General features: G+C 40.5%; 1 protein-coding gene across 1 annotated transcript; it reads right to left on the bottom strand.

Moving 5' to 3' along the window:
• Positions 1–1,265: 1,265 nt before the first annotated feature.
• On the bottom strand, positions 1,266–5,360 carry LOC307054853 (spermatogenesis-associated protein 31A3-like; the record flags this gene model as incomplete). Its single annotated transcript, XM_079706726.1, is given in 6 exon segments — positions 1,266–1,790; positions 1,793–3,079; positions 3,083–3,287; positions 3,516–3,576; positions 3,932–3,989; positions 5,178–5,360. Coding segments are annotated over 6 exon segments (2,319 nt in total).
• Positions 5,361–22,921: the final 17,561 nt, after the last annotated feature.

Raw genomic sequence — 22,921 nt, 5'->3', positions numbered from 1 at the left:
CCTTCCTAAAAATCAAGAGGTGATGATGTGTAAGCTTATTAAATATAGTATTAAGAGATCAACCTTCCCTGATTTGCTTTACTTCTATAAGTTTGACCTTCTGTTTTGACCTAAAGGTGGTTTCTCTAGGTCTGTGATCTTAGAGTTGGAATAGGGTAGAGACCCTGGGGTGGGGCCATGATGAGCTACTGGACCCTTAACTTTTCCTCCCCTTTAGGCCTTTACATGGTGGTTGTATGTCAGGGGACTGCTCTTTCAGAACTGCACATTTATGGGAATCTGGTACCACTTTGCCCCCTTCCTTGGATCCAGTGATTTTTCTACACCTACATCCCACCCTAAATTCACAGTGTTTGACCATCAGATAGTTACTACTCACAGTCACACCCCTATTCCATTCATCCAAAACTCCTTCTCTGGGGTTAACATAGAGTGGAAGGTAGGTGACCCATGAACATAGCCATTCATTTATATGGGACTGGACTCAACACAGCCCTCAGCAGCCTCCCTGATACTCCCCCCACCTACACACACAGAGCTGGAAATGCCATCCTTGCTGCTGCTCTCAAGTCTAGGAAAAACAGAGGTGGGGGAGGGTGATGCTGTACATTTTATTATGGCTAAGCTAAAAGGGGTTCACAGGGCATATCTCAATCCCAACCTTCATCAGAGAGAGAAGGAACTCTTAAGAGCAGATGTTGTATATTCCCTACCAAGAGATCCAGGGGCAAGATTTCTCCTGTTTCTGAACTCAGAGCCCATACTCTATTCCCCCCAAACTTCCATCCACTTGGCTCTGACACTTCCTGGAGCCTGAATTGGAATGTCCGGCCCTATCGTGTAAACCTATCCACTACAGTTGCATAACAAAGTAGCATAGAAGAAGGAGAAAGACTGGTTGAACCAGATCCTTGGGTGTGGGTTTCATAGGTTTTTCCCATCTCATTGTTAGAGTAATTTTGGTTTGTGTAATGACAGTATCATAAGGTGCAATGAAGGGACACGAGACAAGGAGCAAGCTTGTGATGCTACTGTCCACCTCCCTCCATGCCCCTCCCTTCTAGAAGACAAAGTGCACAGCACAGATAGCAGCCATTACACTATGCTTTTATTAGAAAAAAAAAAAATATATATATATATATATATATGTATTGGGGAACATTAAATATCTTGGATGTGCTAATGAGAAAATCATTTTCTCTACATGGACTGAATTTTTACTTGGAGACATGTTTTCCTACTAAAGGGAAGACTAAAGAAGGATTTTACTGTCGACCAGGCAAGACACTTCCCCAAAGATGACAATGCCTTGGACAGTGTTGATGGCGGGCTGGGGCACCTGGAATCCTTGGCCCATACTGGCAGGTACTAACTGGAAACAAACTCTTCTTGGGGGGCAAGGATGGGAGGCACCTTAGGCCCAGCTGCTCATCGTCGAACCTTACAGTTTTCAAACTATGTTGGTGCCTGACTTCCCTTTCCCTGATAGAACAACTCTGGCCCTTGGAGGTGGCTTTATGAGTGCAGGCTGTATAACCCATCATTCTCCCTTGCTCTGGGTAGGAGGTAACCCTATGGTAGCAGAAACACCCACATACTGGGACTTGGAATTCCAGTTTGTGTTCATTTAACTTTGTGGCATGAAGTCCATGGTGAATTGCTCTTTTTTCTTCTACGATCTGTCCAACAGCTGTCATGAGTGCCCGACCCTCAGTAGTCTCACTCTTCAAGATTGATCTGCTTTTGACTGATCCGTGACTCTGGGCAGTGGCTGATATGGGCTTTTTTTTTTTTGCAGAGCATCTCGACCATTGACTTTTTTCTTGGGGAAAATCCACTTTAAAACTAGCCTCATCCTTTTTCTGAAGAGGCTTTCTGGAGGGCTATGTTTCTTCTCTGGCATGAGCTGGAGACATCTGCTCCCAATAGAGTCTGTTATTCCCCTGACCTGAGCAGGGCGGCTCATACTTCCAGCTTGAGAGGTCCCTAATTCTTTAAACCTTTCTTCATGCTCTCCTGGTTTATGCCTCCTACAGTCCTCTCTTTTGTAAGTAGGGGCAATCATCTTGCTCTGGCTCTTCCATGAGTCTTGGAGTTTTGAAGTTTTGGGCTCCTGCTGCCCTAGGTTGCTCCTTTGGGCTTCCATAAGGCCACTTGGCTCCTGGGAAGCTAACCTGTCTCTGGTGGGGACTCTCTGGGGATGGCACTGAGGCACCTGAGAAGCCAAGTTGTCTGCAGCAAGGAACCTGTGTTTGGGAAAGTCCTGAAGCTGGTTGTCTGACTGTACCTTTACTTTGGAGTTAAACTCACTAGCAACCTCCATGTGAAGGCATGGCTCACCTGGATGTTGGAAAACAGACAGTCTAGGTAGTAGGAAACTTCTACTGGCCCCTGGCACCTCTAAACTCCTCATATGTACATTTGTGGTGTGGGATTTTGTCAACACTTTGGTTTCCAAGATAACACTAGACTGTGGTTGAAGAGCAGGAGACTCCTTGGCCTCCACAGCCTCCCTGGCCTCTTCACCTCTCAAAGATTGGGATCCTAAGTTCACCTCCATCACTGTTACCCTATGGCAGGGGTCTCGTGAGGCCTGGCCACCACTCTCCTCTCTTGGCTCATTCCTGACCATTGCTGAACTTGGACCTGGCTCTAGGCTGTCCCTCTTGACCCATTCCACAGTCTCACTCTTCCAGGTTCTGCCCACAAGGCTGAGTGTGAGGGACTGAGAAGGTGGCCTGCCCTCCTGTCCAGTCAGAGAAGCCTTTGAGGGCCCATGGTAGTCAGCAGATGGAATCGCTCCCAGGGCACTCTGGATTTCCTTACACACAGTGGAGGGGGCAAGGAGAGGCCTCTTCAGGGTAGGAACTGACTCTTCTGTTATCACCTTCTCTCCTGAATGAGCCTGAGGAGGTTTCTCCAGCAACTCAGCAAACTTGATTGTTGAGTGGGACCCAGATACACAGGTGGCTGAAGGGGAAGTGGCAAACTGTAGAATGGTGGAGGGTTGGAACTTTTTCAGGTTAAAGAGATTTATGGGCTTGAGGACCTTGAGGGGTAGGGTCCACCTGTGCTTTACCTAAAACCTTATAATATGCACTTCCAGCACCTCTCGAGTGTCTGGATCAAGGAAGGAAACCCTACAGGAGGTGTTCATGCAGGGTTCCCAACCCTTCAAGCAGTATCTTCCACAGGCTCCAGCAGGCACTGCTTTGCACGTCTCACCAGGAGGGTCTTGACATGAGAGCTGATGAAAGTTGCCCTTGCCAGGAAGCCTCCCCAGGCAGCTGTAGGAGAGCAGATGGGGCCAGGATGGCTGGACAGGACAGGCAGGGGTGGGCACCTGCAGCCCAAGAACCCTCCTCTGCCCCCACACTGACTTCATAATGCTCCTGCTCTCCCTCACTCTAGGGCCTTAGCCACGCCCTCCCATGGCTCCCCCTCCCAGGGCTGGGGTCACATTATAGGCTCTGGGAGGAAGGACGACCCAGGAGAGAAGGGGAAAGATTCTTTACCTTTGCAGAAGTGAAACCAGGTCGTGAGTCCCCTCCAGTTCTTCCAGGCAATCTCTGCAAGCTGGAAATCAGGAGACTGGGTCATGGTGGTGAAGGCAGAGGCCTAAGAGTCTTTCAGGAGGCTGAGTGCAATGGCCCTTTAAGGGAAATCTTTGGAGGATTAGACTCTGGAGCCCAAGTATCAGTGTCCAAGGCCACATGTCCCTGACAGTGATGGTAAGTCTCACTTGAAAAGGGTTTGTCCTTTGCAAAGTGCTTCCACGTTCATTAGGCTCTGTTAATTAGGCTCAGGCTCTGCTTTCTGAGGAATAAGCTCTGCCACTGGCATCCTCAGAGACCGTGAAGCTGGGACCTCAGGATTAGGAGAGATGGAAGCTAACTCTCAGGTCGCGCAGGGCTGAATGGCAAAGGCTTACCTTTCAAAGATCCACTTTTCTTCCTACTCCTGCTCCTCCCCTTCAGCTTTACTTGATGCTGAGAGATAAGAAAAAGTGAGGGGCGAACACCCAACTCTCACTGTCCTCTATCTAGGCAAGCTGTGTTCATGAAAAACATGACTTTCTACATTTAACTAAAACTCTGTGGGGTTTTTTCCCTTTTACTTATTTTTAAAGTGGATACAAATATTTTCAGTTTTTCTTCTTTGAAGAGTGCAAAGAAGGATTTTTTTTTTTTTTTTTTTTTTTTTTTTTGCGGTACGCGGGCCTCTCACTGCTGTGGCCTCTCCCACTGTGGAACACAGGCTCTGGACGCGCAGGCTCAGCGGCCATGGCACACGGGCCCAGCCGCTCCACGGCATGTGGGATCTTCCCGGACCGGGGAACGAACCCGTGTCCCCTCCATTGGCAGGTGGACTCTCAACCACTGCGCCACCCGGGAAGCCCAAAGAAGGATTTTTTTTTTTTTTGCGGTACGCGGGCCTCTCACTGTTGTGGCCTCTCCCGTTGCGGAGCACAGGCTCCGGACGCACAGGCCCAGCGGCCATGGCTCATGGGCCCAGCCGCGCCGCAGCATGTGGGATCCTCCCGGACCGGGGCACGAACCTGCGTCACCTGCATTGGCAGGCGGACTCTCAACCACTGTACCACCAGGGAAGCCCAAGAAGGATTTTTTAAGTTTTAATCACCATAGATTTCTTCTGTCACTGTTTCTCTGATCAAGAAACACACACATTCTCAGACCTAAATGCCCACGTGAGCTTTGTCAGATAGGATTCTGCTTCCCAAGGCCAGACCTCCACTCCAGCCTCTTCTCTCAGGCTCTCAGGGGCTCAGCATTGCCCTTAGATCAGCCTCAACACAGAGGAAGGTCTCACTTGAGACACCCTCTGTGGGAAGGTGGCTGGTGAACCAGGGCTCAGGGGTCAGCCTTCCTGCAGGGATTGAACTCTTAGTAATCCAGTGCTTAACCATTAGTCACTGCATTTGGGACTTGTCTTGGAGCCCTCTACCATACCTGAACTCCTGGTCTAAGATCTTAGGCTAGAAATCCTCATGCCCACTCTAACCCCTCTCTGGCCTGGCTTTTCCCTAGAAGGATGATGTTCTATACTTTTCTGAGAGTTCCCATCTCAGGAGTCTCTCTAGGTGGTTTAGAAAAGTGGAAATAAGAATAAGACAAAAAGAGATAATCTCTGCTGGGATTAAGCCAAAGGTTTCTTACCTTCCTGATGTTTCTATGTTTCCTAGGTGGTGCTAAGAATGGATTACTCTGGAAGCAGGGGAGTAACATTAGGAAGAGCCCCAGTCCACACAGGTACCCATGGATGATATCAATCACCCAGGAAGTTGGGCTGGATCTCAGCCAGATAGCAACAATGTCTTTCAAAGAAAAGAGATTCTCCATCTTCTGAACTGCATTGCTGCCCTCAGGCAACAGAGCACTGGGAGTTCACTTGATGGCAGAACCCCAGGCCTGCATCACAGAGCTGTGGCCTTGTCACAAAGGGCTCCTGAGTGTGGGGGAGGGGCAATAAGAGAAATAGGCTGAATCACTGGCCCTCCTTCCCATCCAGACCCACAGACACCTGCACCCTCCTGGGGCTTCCAGATCCCTCCTTCCAACTACTCTCATCCTGTCAGAGAGACCTTAGCCAATTTTCTGTTCATTCCATCTGGAACCTGGTTACTTCATCCATTAGAGACCTTTACTTGAGGCCCACCAAGTTGATAACTCTTGAACATCTTAAGCTGACCCTGGAAGACTGGCTGTTTCACAGACATTTTTACTCAGGATTTCCTTTGTCCTCAGCTCCAACTTTCCCACATCATGTTTGTGTCTTGTGTAAACCCAGGGATAGAACTTGAATTTCTTTTACACTTATTTAGTTTTGTGAATTTTGAATAGTGTATGTTTTGCCTCATTTTCTATCAGAGGGAACTACACACAAAAATTAAAATAATTTATTTTTCAAAATTCATAAGTATGAAAGAATTATAAATAGTTATGTAATAGGGAAGAACAAATCTGCCTCCACATCAGATCTTTTTTACTTTAATCTTTATGCTTTGTTGCCTGAGCTAACTCTGTCCATCCCTGTGATCCAGGCTGGCTCTGCACTTTTTGTAAAACAATGTTGCCTAGAGCCTGAAATATACAGGATAGACTATTTCTAAGGCTCTGACTTTTAAGAGCCCATTCATGGAGATAAAAAGTTGCAGAACAGAGAATAATAATTGTTTTGTTGGAGGTTTACAGGAACACATGACCTGACCAGGATCTGACCCATCTGGCCAGCCTCTAGAACAAAGGATCCAACACCAAGATATTTGCAACAATTAGTCATGCCCCTCCCTCACCTTGCCTTTAAAAAGGCTTTGCTGAAAGCCTTCAGGGAGTTTGGGGTTTTTCCTGGGCATGAGCCACATGTCTTCTTGCATGGCACTGTGTAAACCTTTCTCTGCTTCAAACTCGGATGTTTCAGTATTTAGCCTCACTGTGCATCAGGCACACAGACTTGCATCTGGTAACAGTTAAACCTTCAAATGATGTTTTTGTAAGTTTGTAGTGTTTATAATTCTGGAGTTAGTAAATCTTTAAACTGCACAAAAACTTTTGGGACACACTGCAAACACGCACACACACACATACTCATTTTCCTTAACCAATCTAGTACTTTCAAATCCAATAATCCATAATTTTCTACTTAAAAAAAATCTTTCATATGTTGTCTCAACCCAACTTCTTAGTTTGCAATGATAAGACAGTCCCCACTCTCCAGATAAATTTTGAAATATGTGGTCTTAATCCATTAGGGCTGCTATAACAATATACCATAGACTGGGTAGATTAAAAACAACAGACATTTATTATCACAGTTCTGGAGGCTGGGAAGCCCAAGATCAAGTCACCAGTATGGCCACCTCGTAGTGAGAGCTCTCTTCCTGGTTCACAGCTGGAGCCTTCTCTCTGTATCCTCATATGATGGGAGGAGGCTAGAGATATCTCTGGAGTCTCTTTTATAAGGCACTAATCCCATTCATGAAAGCTCATAAGCACTTTTGCACGGCCCCGCCTCCTATCTTTAAGAGGTAGGATTTCAACATGTAAATTTTGAGAGAACATTAACATTCAGACATGTGCACTCATTCTATACCCGGAAGCTAGGAATGGGTTAGGGTGAGCCAAGGTCCTGACCCTAAAGGGCTGTAGGGTGAAGAGTAGGACTAGGGGTCAAACCCTTGGGGCTGAGCCAGGTCTTGAGCAGCCTCTTCAGATATTCCTAGTGTGTTATGTATGTATTCTCTTTTCTGAGTGTGCCTTGCCTTTCCTGCCCCATCCTCCCAGGCCCCTGAAGCTTCAAGTCCAGCCTGAACCATAGAGAAAGGGAGCTTTGAGTCTTACACAAAATTCCCTTATGATATCCCTTAGCAGTAACACAAGATTCACTGAAGGATTCACATGGTAAATATGTCTTAATGCCCCATGAGGGCTTTAAAATAATGTGTATTCTCTGCTTGTTGGTCATAATTTTATACAGTTTTAGTGGGAACGTGGGCATGTGAGTTTATTTGGCTATATTGCCATGAATGTGCACTTTCACAAACATATCTCCTACATCTACTATTTTTCCTACAGTCTTTTCCTCCCATATGATATTCTCACCTTAATTCAACCTTTTATCAAAATTTAGACTTAGGTCTGTCACCATGTGGACATGCTTTGTAACAAAATAGCTTCAACCGAGGAGGTCAGTGGAAGGCCTGGACCAGCTATCTTGGTTCCATGATAGTAAGCAAAGGATCGCAAACTACCATGTTAAGCTTAAGCACAAAGCAAAGTTGATTTAAGCATAGGTACACTCTCAGAGAGGGAGAGAGAGAAGGAGAGAGAAAGAGCAGGCTGTTTCTGAGAACAGGCTATTTCAGCGAAGTGAAGCAAGCCCAAAGCAAAGTATATCAAAGCAAAGGTACACTCTCGGGATAGGGGGGGGGGGGGAATGGGTGTACTGTTCCTGCAAATTGAAAGCAGCATTCCTATAAAGGCTTACGAGCGCTTTTTTTTTTTTTTTAAAAGAAGATGTTGGGGGTAGGAGTTTTTATTAATTTATTTATTTTTGCTGTGTTGCGTCTTCCTTTCTGTGCGAGGGCTTTCTCTAGTTGTGGCAAGCGGGGGCCACTCTTCATCGAGGTGCGCGGGCCTCTCACTATCGCGGCCTCTTGTTGCAGAGCACAGGCTCCAGACGCGCAGGCTCAGTAGTCGTGGCCCACGGGCCTAGTTGCTCCGCGGCATGTGGGATCCTCCCAGACCAGGGCTCGAACCCGTGTCCCCTGCATTAGCAGGCAGATTCTCAACCACTGCGCCACCAGGGAAGCCCCTTACGAGCGCTTTTAAGGAGCATTTTGCAGAGAGGCGGGGGTGAGTGACAAGGATCATTATTTGATTGACAGTCCTGAGCTATGTAACAAGTTTTCTGCTGCGCATGCTCTCATCCTTGAATCCCCAAGAAATGCCTACTGGGTGGGGGGAGGGGCAAAACCACATGTAATTTATTGTAATTATGGTATAATGAGTTTGGATTTACTATAGGTATACGCCTGTCTGGTCTGGGCATGCACAGCCTGGAGAAGTCCCCTTGTGTTACTGTGCCTCTCTTTATCAGGATAAGCTGCCCACCACCAGACCATAGTTTCTCCCATTCTGGGTGGAGTCAAGGGAGAGTCCCCAGATGGCTGCGTGTGACTCAATTTCTTGTCTTTCTCACCACTGTCACCTCCTTGCTGCTAATGTCTGACTACCTACCTAACAGGTCTTCTCTGCATTCATATTTGCTCTCTAAATTTTCTCTATTACTTTATTTTCAATATGTTTTGTTTGATGGGGTTTTTTTTTGGAAATTTAAAAATCTTATGATAACATTTACCTTGATTTATTTAATTATTGTTCTACTGTTATTGATTTCTGCCATCTTATTTTATGCTTTATTTTCTACATTTTCTTTATTGTTTCTTTTTTTCCCTTCTTTGGCATCTTCCATTTTACAGGTCAAGGGTACTTATGTTTGTTTGACATTTGGGAATTTCTAATATTGTAATGGTTTTATATCTTGAATTATGTTAATTTTCTCCTCAATTTCTTACCCGTGGATGAAAAATGTTCCCTGCCATATCAGTAGACAAAGGATGTTGCAGTCATCAAGTCAGATGCCAAAGCAGGAACCCTCAACTGTGCACCCTGAGGGGATTCGGGATGGAGAAAAACAGGGTACTGATTCTAGAGTTAAGGTGCATATCAAAGGAATGATTTCACGGAGCCCAGATTCTTTCATCTTCTCATACATAGAAAAGTGCTAAAGTCCTTAACTTGAGATGTCTAGTTTTCTTTAATTAATAGTAATCTTTTGATGTTCTGACTACCTGGTTTTGGTTGACTCCTCCCTTAGGTCTTCTGAGCAGTTCCTCAGAGTGATCGGTCAGGCTGTGTTCTGGGCTTAAGTCCTCAGAAAATCTGCCAAATAAAACATAATTCTCCTTTTGGGTTGTGAATAGTTTTCAGTCAGCAGTCTTGGCAACCAATGAAGGGGCCCAGAGCAGACTTTTCTTCTTTGCCTGAACTCTATGAGGATCCAGAGTCCTGGCACCAGCAGAGGCTTCTTGGGCCTGTCCGCTTTCTCAGAGAGTCCAGACGAATTTGGGTGAGTATCTCCTGGTTCTTGGATCTCCAGTTTTGGTTGATGATCCTAAGTTTTATTCAGTGGTGTTCAACTCTTCTCTTGAGTAGTAGGTTATCCTTGAAACTTGGTTTCAAGAAGAAGTACTTGGGTCATCCTCAGTGAAAGACACTGGGAAGATTTTTACTCAGTTTAAACACTGAGAGCTTATCCTCAGTAGAAAAACACTGGGAAGACTTTTGCTCAAGTGGGTTAGCCTCACTTAAAAGACACTGGGAAGATCTTGCTCAGTGTAGACACTGTGTGGTTTATCCTCAGCTGAAAGACTGGGGAGACTTTGCTCAGGTGAAAGACACTGAGTAAAAGTGGGACTGGGTAATTAGGTGGAAGACTAACCTGTCTTCCTTGAATTGGCTACTTTAATAGAGTTTGTCAAAATAAAAGTGATCTTCACAAATTGAACTCAGAATGGGGAACTTAGCTTTCAATACAAAAGAAAAAGGAACAACAGATTTCCAGCCTCCAACGGATATCCTGGCCAGGTTTATGTCCATACAAAATTTACATTTACAAGTGCTTACTTACTTGGGACTTAAAGAAAATCTTGCCCTAAAAATGACTAAGATAGGACTCTTTTATTGCATATGCAGTTAAGTTAGAAAAAGCTGGCTCGATAAAAACATCTTTTCAGAATTCTGACTTCAAAAAAACAAAAGGCTTTCTAGGGGAAACTTGCATTTCTCTTCCTGTGTCTTTGAAATGTAAGTGTTCTGATATTCTTCTGTGTGTGTGTGTGTGTGTCTTGAGAACTTGGTCACTACCATCCAAAAGTACTTATATGGTGTACATTTGACAGCCAGTCAAATAGACTGGGATTCTGAGCAGTCTTTTGTCTGACTGTACAACTCTCAGGGGCTTTTTGCCATCTTAACCTTCATTGTGTCAGCCTGTACAACAAAGACCATTACTTTCTTAAACTACTTTTGGGAGTAAACTTTCTGGATCTTATTTAGACAGCATCCTTTACACTCTTTTGTGGGGAAGCCTCTTGCGTCTTATTGGTTTGAGTCACTATTAAGGTATACCTCATTTATGACCAGATGATGGATCCTTCAAATTGGAGAAACTTCTAAATTGGTAAATTTTTAGAGAGCTCTCATTATAAACAGCTGTTTCATTGGCTCCTATGGGGGGGCGGAAATGCTGGAAATTAGTCATATAATGGTTAACCTAAAAACTCCTTTAGTTTCAAACAAACCCAAAAAATTGGTTTGGGAAACCTTATTTGTGGTCTCTGCTTCCCCTAAATGGGTCTTACAGATGCTAATAAAAACATTAGAATAATTATTGTTAATTAGGTTAAGTAACAGGGAAAAAAACTGAAGGAAAAGCCTAAAAACTTTGTCCCAACAAGGTGGAAATTTTAAAGGGACTTCTCCTAAATGAATAAGAAATCTTTAGATGGTTATTTTAAAGTGGGATAAATAAAACAGACATTAATGAGATAAATCAAAGATTGGATACAATACTACCTAAGATTGGATGGGCCAAAGGGATCTCCTACTTGTCATCAACATTAAAGGGCCAGACCCAAACAAGTCTGCCCTATTTACCCCAGTTTAAAGTACGTATATTTTATTACATGTAAATTTTATACACGTAAAATTACACTGAGATACCTGACCAACAATTACTTGGGGCAAAAGTTAGACCAATTAATCAAGTTAAAAGATTGACAAAAGTGCCTGAGTCCCTTGGTTCAACCACTCTCTGGGGACCCCAGAGTCTTTTTAAAATTGGTATGTTTAAATGGGCATTGTGTAAGATAATTACCTCTCTTTTGCCTAATTATATTGTGTGGGGTAGACATGTTTCACTGGGGAATTCTTCCCCTGCCTGATATTATAAGACGGCATATGAAGGAAATATTAATTAAACATACTAAAGGAAACCAGTGGGATTACCTGAGCCTATACAATATAAAGTAAAAACTGACAGCTAATATTTAAGGGATAATAAAAATAAATAATGGAGACTTTACTCTGGGTCTAACCTGTGCACTCAGAAAGAGGGTCTTTGTTGAATGCCTTATGCAAGTTTTGAAGGTATGATAAATTAAACCATAAAGTTCTAGACTATAGAATTCTGAAATTTCAGTCTAGTTGGAAATCTTCTCACTGATACAGAAAAGCAAGTTAAAGAAAACGTAGTTGGGCAAATCAATCTTTTAATATTATTTAGGTGACAGGCCAGTTCTTTGGGGAATTAAAAGCAACTGTCTTTGTCTTGCAAATCGGTACAAATCAGAAATGTAAATAGACCACAATGACCTGAGACTGAGCCTAATTAGCTAAATTAGGTAGAGCCTGAAACCAAGGTTAAAAAAGGGGAAAAAGTGGCCTTTTAAAACTCAAACTGCTGATTAGTCAGTCAAGAAGACGGAGGAGTAGGAAGATGTGGAGTTCATATCTCCCCACAGATGCATCAAGAATACATCTACAAATGGAACAATTCTCCCAGAGCACCTGATAAACACTAGCAGAGGACCTCAGGCACCTGAAAGGACAAGAAAGATCCCCACGTAAGCAGGTAGGACGAAAGAAAGAAGAAGGGAAAAGGAAGAGCAGATGAAGTGGGACGTGACCTGTGACCCTGGGCGGGGGAGCGGAGCTGAAGGTGAGAAGAGGTTCCCGCATCTGGGGAAGCAGCGGGGAGAGAAGCTGGGGCAGAAGGAGAAATTTGGTGGCTCAGAGAACAGTGCAGCAACCAGTCTGTGGCAGGCAGGAGAGAGTGAGGCCTACACAAGTGGTCTGGCCACAGCTCTGCAAGCCCCAGCCACTGGGGACCACTGGTGCACACGGGGGCTGAGTGTTGGAATGTGGGGTTTGAAGAGCAGACCCAGGAAGGGGAATGATGTTGGCTGTGAGGAGACAGCTCAAGGGGATAGGAGTGAGGAGCTCCACAACAAGGAATGCTCCTGGAGGAAGCCCAGACCAGCAGAGAAGTAAAGTGCCACTGCTGCGTGATGCACAAAGGGCGGGGCCCCCATTGCAGCCTCTCTCCTCACACACCGGCCCCTGCCTCCACAGGCACTAGGAAGGGCTCCTGCCAGAGTGGCTCACGGGCCCCCAGCCATCATCACCTCAGCACTCTCCTGCTTGGGTGGCCCATTTGTCCAGCTTGCCACCTTGACTCCCTCCTGCCTGACAGGCTCGTACATCCCATAGCCACCCAGCACCCTCTTACCTGGGCAGCCTGCCTGCCCTGATTGCCGCTTCTACATCCTCCTGCCTGACAAGCTCGTGTGCTGCAGCAGCCTTGGGAGCAGACACCAGTGGGTGGCCCACATGCAGAGATGGGGCTGAAGCCACAGCTGAGTTCCAGGGAACATGCAACTAAGGAAGAAGAGCTGAAATCTCTCCTCATGGCTGTGCAAATCATGGCATTACACTTCCTCTGATGGCTTCCTAAATTCAGCACCTGGGAACATCCCAATGGACAAGTGCTCCTGCAGCTGAGACAGGTCTGGCTTTAGCAGCTGTGGGTTTTGTGGGCACATACATGCTGGGGTTTGGCCAGGCCAGAGTCTGAGCTGCCTCCGTATCTCACATAGTGGGTCCAGGTACATAATTACTGCAGTCCTGGGACCTGACCTCAGTGGATCTGGGCCAGTGGTCTGGTGAAAATGATGCCTGAGTCACCAGGGCCAGTTGCCGGCATAACCATGGTTAAGGTGGGACTGAGAGCAGTACCAACAGCAGTGTACTTTGTAAGCCTACACAATGGGCGGAAAGGAGACAAAACAGAGCATACCCACAGGTGAACACCTCCAGAGGAGGAATACTCAATGGCTTCTATCCCAGTGGGGGTGCTCCAGTCCTCCCTACCTCACACCGCAGATCAGAAACACAGCTAAGAAACAGGTCTGACGGCCTCTGCTCCAACGACTAGGGATCAGAACCCAACCCTGACAAGGCAGTGACAGCCACAGAGGAAAGGGAAACTTCTGCTGAATAAAAATCAAAATTAAGAAAATCAACAGGAAAGATCAAACTTGGAAAATGTTTGCAATATCAATATCTGGCAAAGAACTTAGATACAGATTAAAGAATTTTTACACTTCAAAAATAAAAAGACAATCCAATGGGAGAAAATGGCAAAAATATATTTATGGATATGTTATATATATAAATGTAAAGTATATGTATCCATGAATATATGCCTATTGGCTATTTGCATGTCTTCCTTTTATTTTTAAGTGCCTAATTACATTTTATATATATATATATACACACTATTACATATAAAATAGATAACTAATAAGAACCTACTGTATAGCACAGGGAACTCTATTCAGTACTCTGTAATGACCTATATGGGAATAGAAACTAAAAAAGAGTGGATATATGTATATGTATAACAGACTCACTTTGCTGTACAGCAGAAACTAACACAACATTGTAAATCAACTATACTCCAAAAAAATTAATTAAAATATTTACATATATTGTATACAACATATATATTAAGTATATATAATTTATATATATTTAGAGATTGCTCCATCAAAGACGTACAAATTATAATTATGATGAGATACCACTACATACCACTATAATGTCTAAAATTTAAAAAACTGTTAATATCAAGTTTTGGTGTGGACCTAGAGAAACATGAATACATTGTTAATGGGCTTGTAGCATGAAAGCTTTAAAGTTAAATATACATTTACATATGACCAAGCAATTACCTAATAGTTCATACTTATCCAAGAGATATGAAGTCTTATGTCACACAAATTTGTTCACAAAAATGTGTAACACCATTATTCATAATAGGTAAAACTGGATATGACCAAAATATCCAAGATTTTTTTTTAAACATCTTTATGGGAGTATAATTGCTTTACAGTGGTGTGTTAGTTTCTGCTTTATAACAAAGTGAATCAGTTATACATATACATATGTTCCCATATCTCATCCCTCTTGTGTCTCCCTCCCTCCCACCCTCCCTATCCCACCCCTCTAGGTGGTCACAAAGCACCGAGCTGATTTTCCTGTGCTATGCGGCTGCTTCCCACTAGCTATCTATTTAACGTTTGGTAGTGTATATATGTCCATGTCACTCTCTCACTTTGTCACAGCTTACCCTTCCCCCTCCCCATATCCTCAAGTGCATTCTCTAGTAGGTCTGTGTCTTTATTCCCGTCTTACCCCTAGGTTCTTCATGACCTTTTTTTTTTCTTAGATTCTATATATATGTGTTAGCATACGGTATTTGTTTTTCTCTTTCTGACTTACTTCACTCTGTATGACAGACTCTAGGTCCATCCACCTCATTACAAATACATCAATTTTGTTTCTTTTTATGGCTGAGTAATATTCCATTGTATATATGTGCCACATCTTCTTTATCCATTCATCCGATGATGGACACTTACGTTGCTTCCATGTCCTGGCTATTGTAAATAGAGCTGCAGTGAACATTTTGGTACATGACTCTTTTTGAATTATGGTTTTCTCAGGGTATAGGCCCAGTACTGGGATTGCGGGGTTGTATGGTAGTTCTATTTTTAGTTTTTCAAGGAACCTCCATACAGTTCTCCATGGTGGCTGTATCAATTTACATCCCCACCAACAGTGCAATAGGGTTCCCTTTTCTCCACATCCTCTCCAGCATTTATATGGTACTGGCACAAAAACAGAAATATAGATCAATGGAACAGGGTAGAAAGCCCAGAGATAACCCCACACACATATGGTCACCTTATCTTTGATAAAGGAGGCAAGAATATACAGTGGAGAAAAGACAGCCTCTTCAATAAGTGGTGCTGGGAAAACTGGACAGGTACATGTAAAAGTATGAAATTAGAACACTCCCTGACACCATACACAAAAATAAACTCAAAATGGATTAAAGTCCTAAATGTAAAGCCAGACACTATCAAACTCCTAGAGGAAAACATAGGCAGAACACTCTACGACATAAATCACAGCAAGATCCTTTTGGACCCACCTCCCAGAGAAATGGAAATAAAAACAAAAATAAACAAATGGGACCTAATGAAACTTCAAAGCTTTTGCACAGCAAAGGAAACCATAAACAAGACCAAAAGACAACCCTCAGAATGGGAGAAAATATTTGCAAATGAAGCAACTGACAAAGGATTTATCTCCCAAATTTAGAAGCAGCTCATGCAGCTCAATATCAAAGAAACAAACAACCCAATCTAAAAATGGGCAAAAGACCTAAATAGACATTTCTCCAAAGAAGATATACAGATTGCCAGCAAACACATGAAAGGATGCTCAACATCACTAATCATTAGAGAAATGCAAATCAAAACTACATTGAGGTATCACCTCACACCGGTCAGAATGGCCATCATCAGAAAATCTCCAACAAGATTTATATGGGTGAACCAGTTGTGGTATATCCATACAATGTCATATCATACAGCAGTAGAAGGATAGAATTATGAGGAATGCAACAAGGATGAATCTCAGAAACACTATGCTGAGAAAAAAGCTAGACACACAAGAGTATGTACTTTATGTTTCTGTTTATATGACTTTCTAGAAAAGGAAAAATGAATCTATGGCGACAGAAAACATATCAGCAGTTGCCTGTATCAAACATGGAGTAGAGAGTGACTGCAAAGAGGAAAGGGAAAACTGCAAAGGGGGGTAATAGGAAAATTGTCTACCTTGATGGAAACAGAGTTACAAAATATTTACATTTGTCAAAATTCATTAAAGTGTACATTCAAGTTAGTATATTTTTTATATTATACCACAATCTATTTCTTTTAATAAAATAATTATGAAGAGTAGGTAAGTGGGCAAAGGACCTGAATGCCAGCTTTAGCTATGTTAGAGCTGTAAAATCAAAAAAAGATCAAGTTGCCCCTAATTTAAAAACCAAGAAAATGCATAGAAGTTGAGGAATAGAGATTTTAACTTATTTTAAGAGTGAGTTTTCTAACAATTAGAGCTTCCTAAAAATGAAATAAACTTATTTTGAGTTGGCAATTTCTTTCTCAGTGAGGACAATCAAGTACAAGATGACGATCATTTTTCAGGTATGTTGTAGAAGTGCCTTAGAGATTGAAATTTGCATTAACCAATATTTAAGATGATTCAATAACATCAGAAAATATGCTATATTTATATATGCTCTTTTATGGTAGAGTTCTGTCTATAATGTTTTCTAAAATATCCTTTGAATTAATATTTCAATAGTAGTCTCCAGTGCTGCAAATGTAGGCCAGAAAGTTAGATCTGTGCACAGTCTATTTTTTAAGAAGCTTGTAATCTGGAAGAGAAGATAGACAAAAATGTTGTAGCAAAATGCAGTAAGTTTCATAATAGAGATATCCTCATGCTCTTAGATGACATGGAAGCAGTGTCACATTCTTAATATGTCATCTTTTTCTGAAATACTTCAGTATTAATTTCTAACAATGATAATAATTAATTAAGGCATGAATTATTTACGGAGAGATACTAGTTATTCCTAAAATATTTGGAGATTGTTTTAACATGAAGGTATTTCTTAGAATACCTCCAGTAAAGTTCCAAAACGTGTCTTTCAAAGCCTAAATGTGTTTGTACAATCCTGAAAACCTCAAGGAAAAATGTGAATGTTGCTGATTATCCACCATTTAAAGTTTTCTAGGCTTTGGCATTTTTCTGTAAGTATAAATAATTGACTATGAACTATGCAGAGAGTTGTTTTACCTGAATTTCTTTGAGATCCATCAGATGTGGCCATTAAAATGAGCCAATCTCCTCCATTACAACTACTCACTGTGCAGGCTTCTAGTCAAGCATTGGTGGAGATAGCGCAGCTCAATTTAAATGTAAAATTCAAGGTAATGTAACTAAACAAGTTAGTCCTATCCTTTTCCCCTTACTTTCCCTTAGAGAGTTTTTGAAGTTAGGGATTTGTAAAATGAAAATATTAAACCAAATTTAATAGCAAAATGTCATTGATATCATTAGTGAAACCAAACCCAGTTTCCATTTACCCCAAAGTATAAATTGCCTATCTGAGAAGCAGTTCAAATTTAAATCATGTCAGATTGTTGGTCTTTCTGAGTTTCAGTTTGGAACTCTTATTGGAAATCATTGTTTCATTCAAGAGCATCTCAATATCAATAGCAGGTTTTCTACTTCAGCAAAAGTCTTGATGTACATCAGTGCCATTGGGTCCAGAGGATAGCCTCTTTGTACGTTTTTTTCTCCCAGTCTCACTGCAATGTTAAAGTCACTGATATCACAGAGCACATTTCTAATCCTAACTATATGCCCTAATTTTGGCAGAAATCCACTCCTCCACTTTTATGCAATGTATTAACAACCAGAAATTTAATTGTATTTGTTGAGACTGTAATATCAACGTGAAGCATTCCTTTTTTGAAGCTCAAATTCTTAACACTTGCTTTCCCCTTTGCAAGAAATACTTACTCCTTTACTCCCTTGTCCCCTTAGGCTACCTACGTCATACTTCAGTTAAGAAGACATTTCACAAGGGATGCCTTTCCTCATCCTTCCAGGTGAGAAAGGCTCCCTGTTCCATGGCTCATAGTACCCTGTCTATATTTACTACAATTAGTAATTATTCTTTAGACTGCAGGCTCTAAGAAATATGGACAATGCTTGCTTTTCCACACCTTGTATTACCAGCACCTAATGCAGTGCCTGGGACATAGTAGAAGTTCTAGAAATATGTAATGATTGCTGAATGAATGAATGAATGAATGTGTTAGTAACAAGATAAATGCATAAATCGTATTTGTAAAGCACAATACAAAGTAAGTTCCTTAATATTCACCCACTTATTTGTACCTTTATACCCTTCTCTTCATTTATATATCTTAGAATTACTTTTAATTTTATCAGCAGGGATACAGGATTTAATGATGAAATTTTGATGAAATGTATTAGAAATATTTGTGAGTAAGCACTATGCCATGGTGAGAGAGAGAAAAAAAATAAAAGCTATTGCTATATTCTTGACTCAAGTCATACTCAATATTATTTGTTACATATTATATTACACACACAAATGCATTCTCACTGGCATGGTATCACCTACATTATTATAATTTCCATTTCCTTCCCAATCCCTTTAAAGCCCATATCTGACCCTTAGACTTATTAAATTGCATTGTTTTAAACCACTTCTCCAATTTGTCAAGGTCATATTACGGTCATGTTGAATTTTGATCTTGACAAAGTACTAATCAGTCTTATCAACTAAAGAGAACTGTAAATGACTAAATCCACATGCTTTTCTATCATCCTAGACTTGATGAAAATATTAAATAGCCTCTGGCCCAGGATTGACCTCTACATATAAAACTTCTGTCCACTTTGGTTGAGGAGGAACTATAAATGAGTTTCATTGTTCTACCTACTTTGTTTCCAATAAATAGGTCTCTGGTGCTGATCTATTTTTATAAATTTGTGAATGAATTCGATTTGTAATATTTTTATAATATTAATATTTAATGTCTGATTTCAAGTCGTGGATGAAAAAATGCTAACATCAATGAAAACTACTACTTGCCCAAATAGATTAATAATAGTAAGAACAGTTAAAGTAGATTTTAAATCTACTGTCATGTTTATTTACTTTCCTGAATTGTTCCCACTGTGCCACTTCCTTACTTTCTGAATATGACAGGTTCATGCATGACGTCCTCCTCTAGATGCTGTGCCATTAAGAAATCTCACTGATTATAATAGGTGATCATCTATGATGGATAATAAGATAAATATGCTTGTGCATTTTCAATCACAAATCCATGTCTTGCACACTGAAATGATTTTACTTGTTGCTTGATCACGGGGACTTCTTCCTCTGAATAAATAAGACTTGACTTTGCCTCTTTATGCAGTCATCTGTTCACAGTTCTGCCTCTCTCCAGTAGACTGTGTCTCCTTAAAGACAAATGAATATTCATTCATCTTTGATCCCCTTTGCTTAGCATGCATAGTAATTGTTCAACAAATATTTGTTTAATAAGTTAAACACCAATATGCCGTGAAGTAGGAAAATCTGGAGATGTGAGTGGTCAAGATGGGGGGTGTGATTAAAGGACCCCTCTGAATTCTAAGAACAACATACTTAGGAGGGAATGCATGAATAATCAACGGGGCTGACTACTTGACAACTAGTATGTATTCAACTTTCAAATTCTATATTATAAGCATCCCTGAGTGTAATTTGAAATGGATAGACAGGAATTTTTATTTTATTTTTTCTAATGAGGAAGCAGTGTAGGTCTCTATTCTCATGGCCTCTGTTGCTTCCTATGAATATTTCTCCAATATCTTGACATAATCATTTTCAGGAAGCCAAGAGAGTCCAAAAGAAAATGACAAACAACAGAAATTGCTTTCATTTTCTAGTGTTTGGAAAAACATAAAAATAGGTTTAAGTTTTTCAAACATACTTAGATTTCATGAGATTTTACTTGGTTTATAATCAATATGATAAGATGCATATATATGTATATAGAATCATCATTCATTTTAAATTGGAAATAATGTGTATCCCCATGGCTGATTTGCAAACTGTCAATAATAAGAACCAAGCTTATGTCCTCCTAAGTCTTTTGTAGCCCCATTTTAACACATTTTCTGAAAGTTATTTCACTTCAACCAATCTAGATACTTTCTAAAAAAACAATAGATGACTTTTTAAAATTTTCATTTCAAAATGAAAATATTAAAATATGTTACAAATTGGTGCAATAATGGAAGCTACAACTTACCATGTAAGTTTGTTTGTAATTGAGCAAAATATGTTCCAATAATTTTTGCATTGTATTTGCCTTTCTCTCTGTAATTACTAACCCTTTTTCTTTCACTATGGAATGTGAATTTTGATTTCTCATCTTCAAATTTGCCTTTAAATACATTTCTACCCTTATTTTTCTTCCATCTGGAAGCTAAGTTTTCAAGAGAAAATTTGTTGCCACAAATATTGAATGTCTTCATATTAGGAATAATTCTAATGCAACTACTTTGTATTTGGAAATGTGCCACTGTGTTTAGGAAGGCTAAACACATACTTCCGGGTAAGTTCAAAAAAGATTACTCCAATGATTCAACCAAATATATTTCAAGCATATTGATAAGAAATTTCAAACTAATTGTGTGTGATAGCCATCAATTAAAGACGTAAAATGAATGCCTGCTATTTTAAAACATAGTTAAGCCAAGGAAAAGCTGTGCATAACTAGCATGTTCTGTAAAGATAATTGGCTCACTAACTAAATTCTAACAGCCCATTCACATTTCTAGATTTTAATTGAAGAATGGATGGAAATAGTAAGGTGAGCTCATTGCCCAATACACATAAGCATGTGACAATTGTAATTTCTGCAGAGATGCCCATATTGTATGAAATCTTATTAATATTGTGATGGAATACAGTGAATCATGCTGTGAAAGAAGCACATATTTGTTGTACATGTGTTCACACACACACACACAAACACACAGATACACACACATTTCTTTCCTCTCTATTCTCATTTCAGTCCCATTTTCTTAGATAACTGGTATCATGAATTGAATATAAATACTTTGAATCCATGCTTGAACTTTTTACTATATGCAAATGAATCCATGAAAAACACATGATTGCTTTGAGTTTTAAAAATTTGTATACATGTCATCATGCCAAATATGTAATCTTAAAAATCATTTATCATGTATATAATTAATTATTTTGAGCGAAGTATTGCATTGCATCTTAAAAATAGTTTATATATGTCTTTTGTAAGCAGCATAAACTGGAATTTTTAAATTTATTTTTATTGTCTCTGTGATCAAATGTATTGTGATTATTGATCTATTTCTCCTTTATTTTTCCATGTTTTATCCCTCCCGGTACTAACTTCGTTTAAACACATTTTTCATTCTCTTTTTATGGTCTACCTTTTTATGAATCATATATGAAGTATTCATTTTTAGTGTTTTCTGAAAAATTTGACATATATTTCTAACTTTAAAAAGTCTAAAACTAATTATCTCATCTTCCTCCTAAGCGGTTCATGGACCCCTCAAATTTTAAATCTGATCTCCAGTATTTCAGTATATTATCTAGTGTTTTAGTTTTACTTTGTACATACCCTCATTGGCTATTATTTTTTACACTCAACCGTTATTCAGATTCATTCCAACATTACAGATTTCTTTGCTGGTCACTGTTCAGTGCACCTTCCTACTTCTTTTTATGCTTATTTTCTTTCTTACTGAAGAACATTCTTTGTACAATGGTCTCCAATCTTGCCTAAAACACATGAGAATTATGTGAGAACTTTTTAAAGCTCCCATTATTGAAACACCGCCTAGATCACTTTGGTTAAAAAAAAAAAAAAATCTCCAAGTGTTGGCTTCAGGCATCAGAATATTTTTTAATGCCTTCAGACAATTCCAATAGCTGCTGCTACTGCTTTAGTCATTTTTTGTTGTTGTTGTTACAGTTTGTGGGTGGTAATTCCTCTTTGTCTATGAATGAAAATTTCTTTACTTCTTGTTCTTGAGTAGTTTTTTAAAATGAGGTGTAGAATTTTTATTTGGACAGCTATATGTGCTCAGTACTTTGAAGATATTATTCTATTGTTTTCCAGCATCTACTTGTTTTCTGATAAGACAACAGCATCTACCTGTTTTCTGATAAGACAACAGATATTTAAAGCCAGCCCTCAAAAACAAGGCTTATTATTTCCAGGGCCCCCTTGAATTTCTTGGTTTCAACTCCTCCTCACTATTCTAATGTTGAATTTGTTTTTTCTCCTTAAATCCTGAGACTGGGGATCCCCCCATTTTTTGTAAGCTTGTTCATTTTCTTTTTATGTGTTGCTACATGTAAAAGCAACATATAAAAGAAAACACAAGTATAACAAACTGTGTGTTCAGATTGGAAGAAAGGATTCTCAATATCAGTTCAGCCTATCCTATTGACTGAAAGCATTTACCTTGTTTCTTTTACAACTAACTTGAATATTATGAGTCTTACATCTAATATACAGTACTCTTCACCCTTCTTGGAACGTCTATGCTCAATAAGGACATTAGTTGATTTGTCACTAATATTGCTTTCCCTACATGTGAGTGCATTCAGAGTTCTATCCTGTCCCATATACATAGCATAATCTTATATTTTGTATCTAACTGGCATCAGTTTTCCTTTTTTTTTTTTCGATTTACTTTTAAGGTTTACTTTTAGCAGGACTGTACTGAAACACTCTTACACCTTAATAGATCTAATTGTCTGG

This window comes from Hyperoodon ampullatus (assembly GCF_949752795.1).
Source record: "Hyperoodon ampullatus genome assembly, chromosome: 6".
NCBI classification, from domain to species: domain Eukaryota; kingdom Metazoa; phylum Chordata; class Mammalia; order Artiodactyla; family Ziphiidae; genus Hyperoodon; species Hyperoodon ampullatus.
This window is presented reverse-complemented; position numbering and strand designations above follow the sequence as displayed.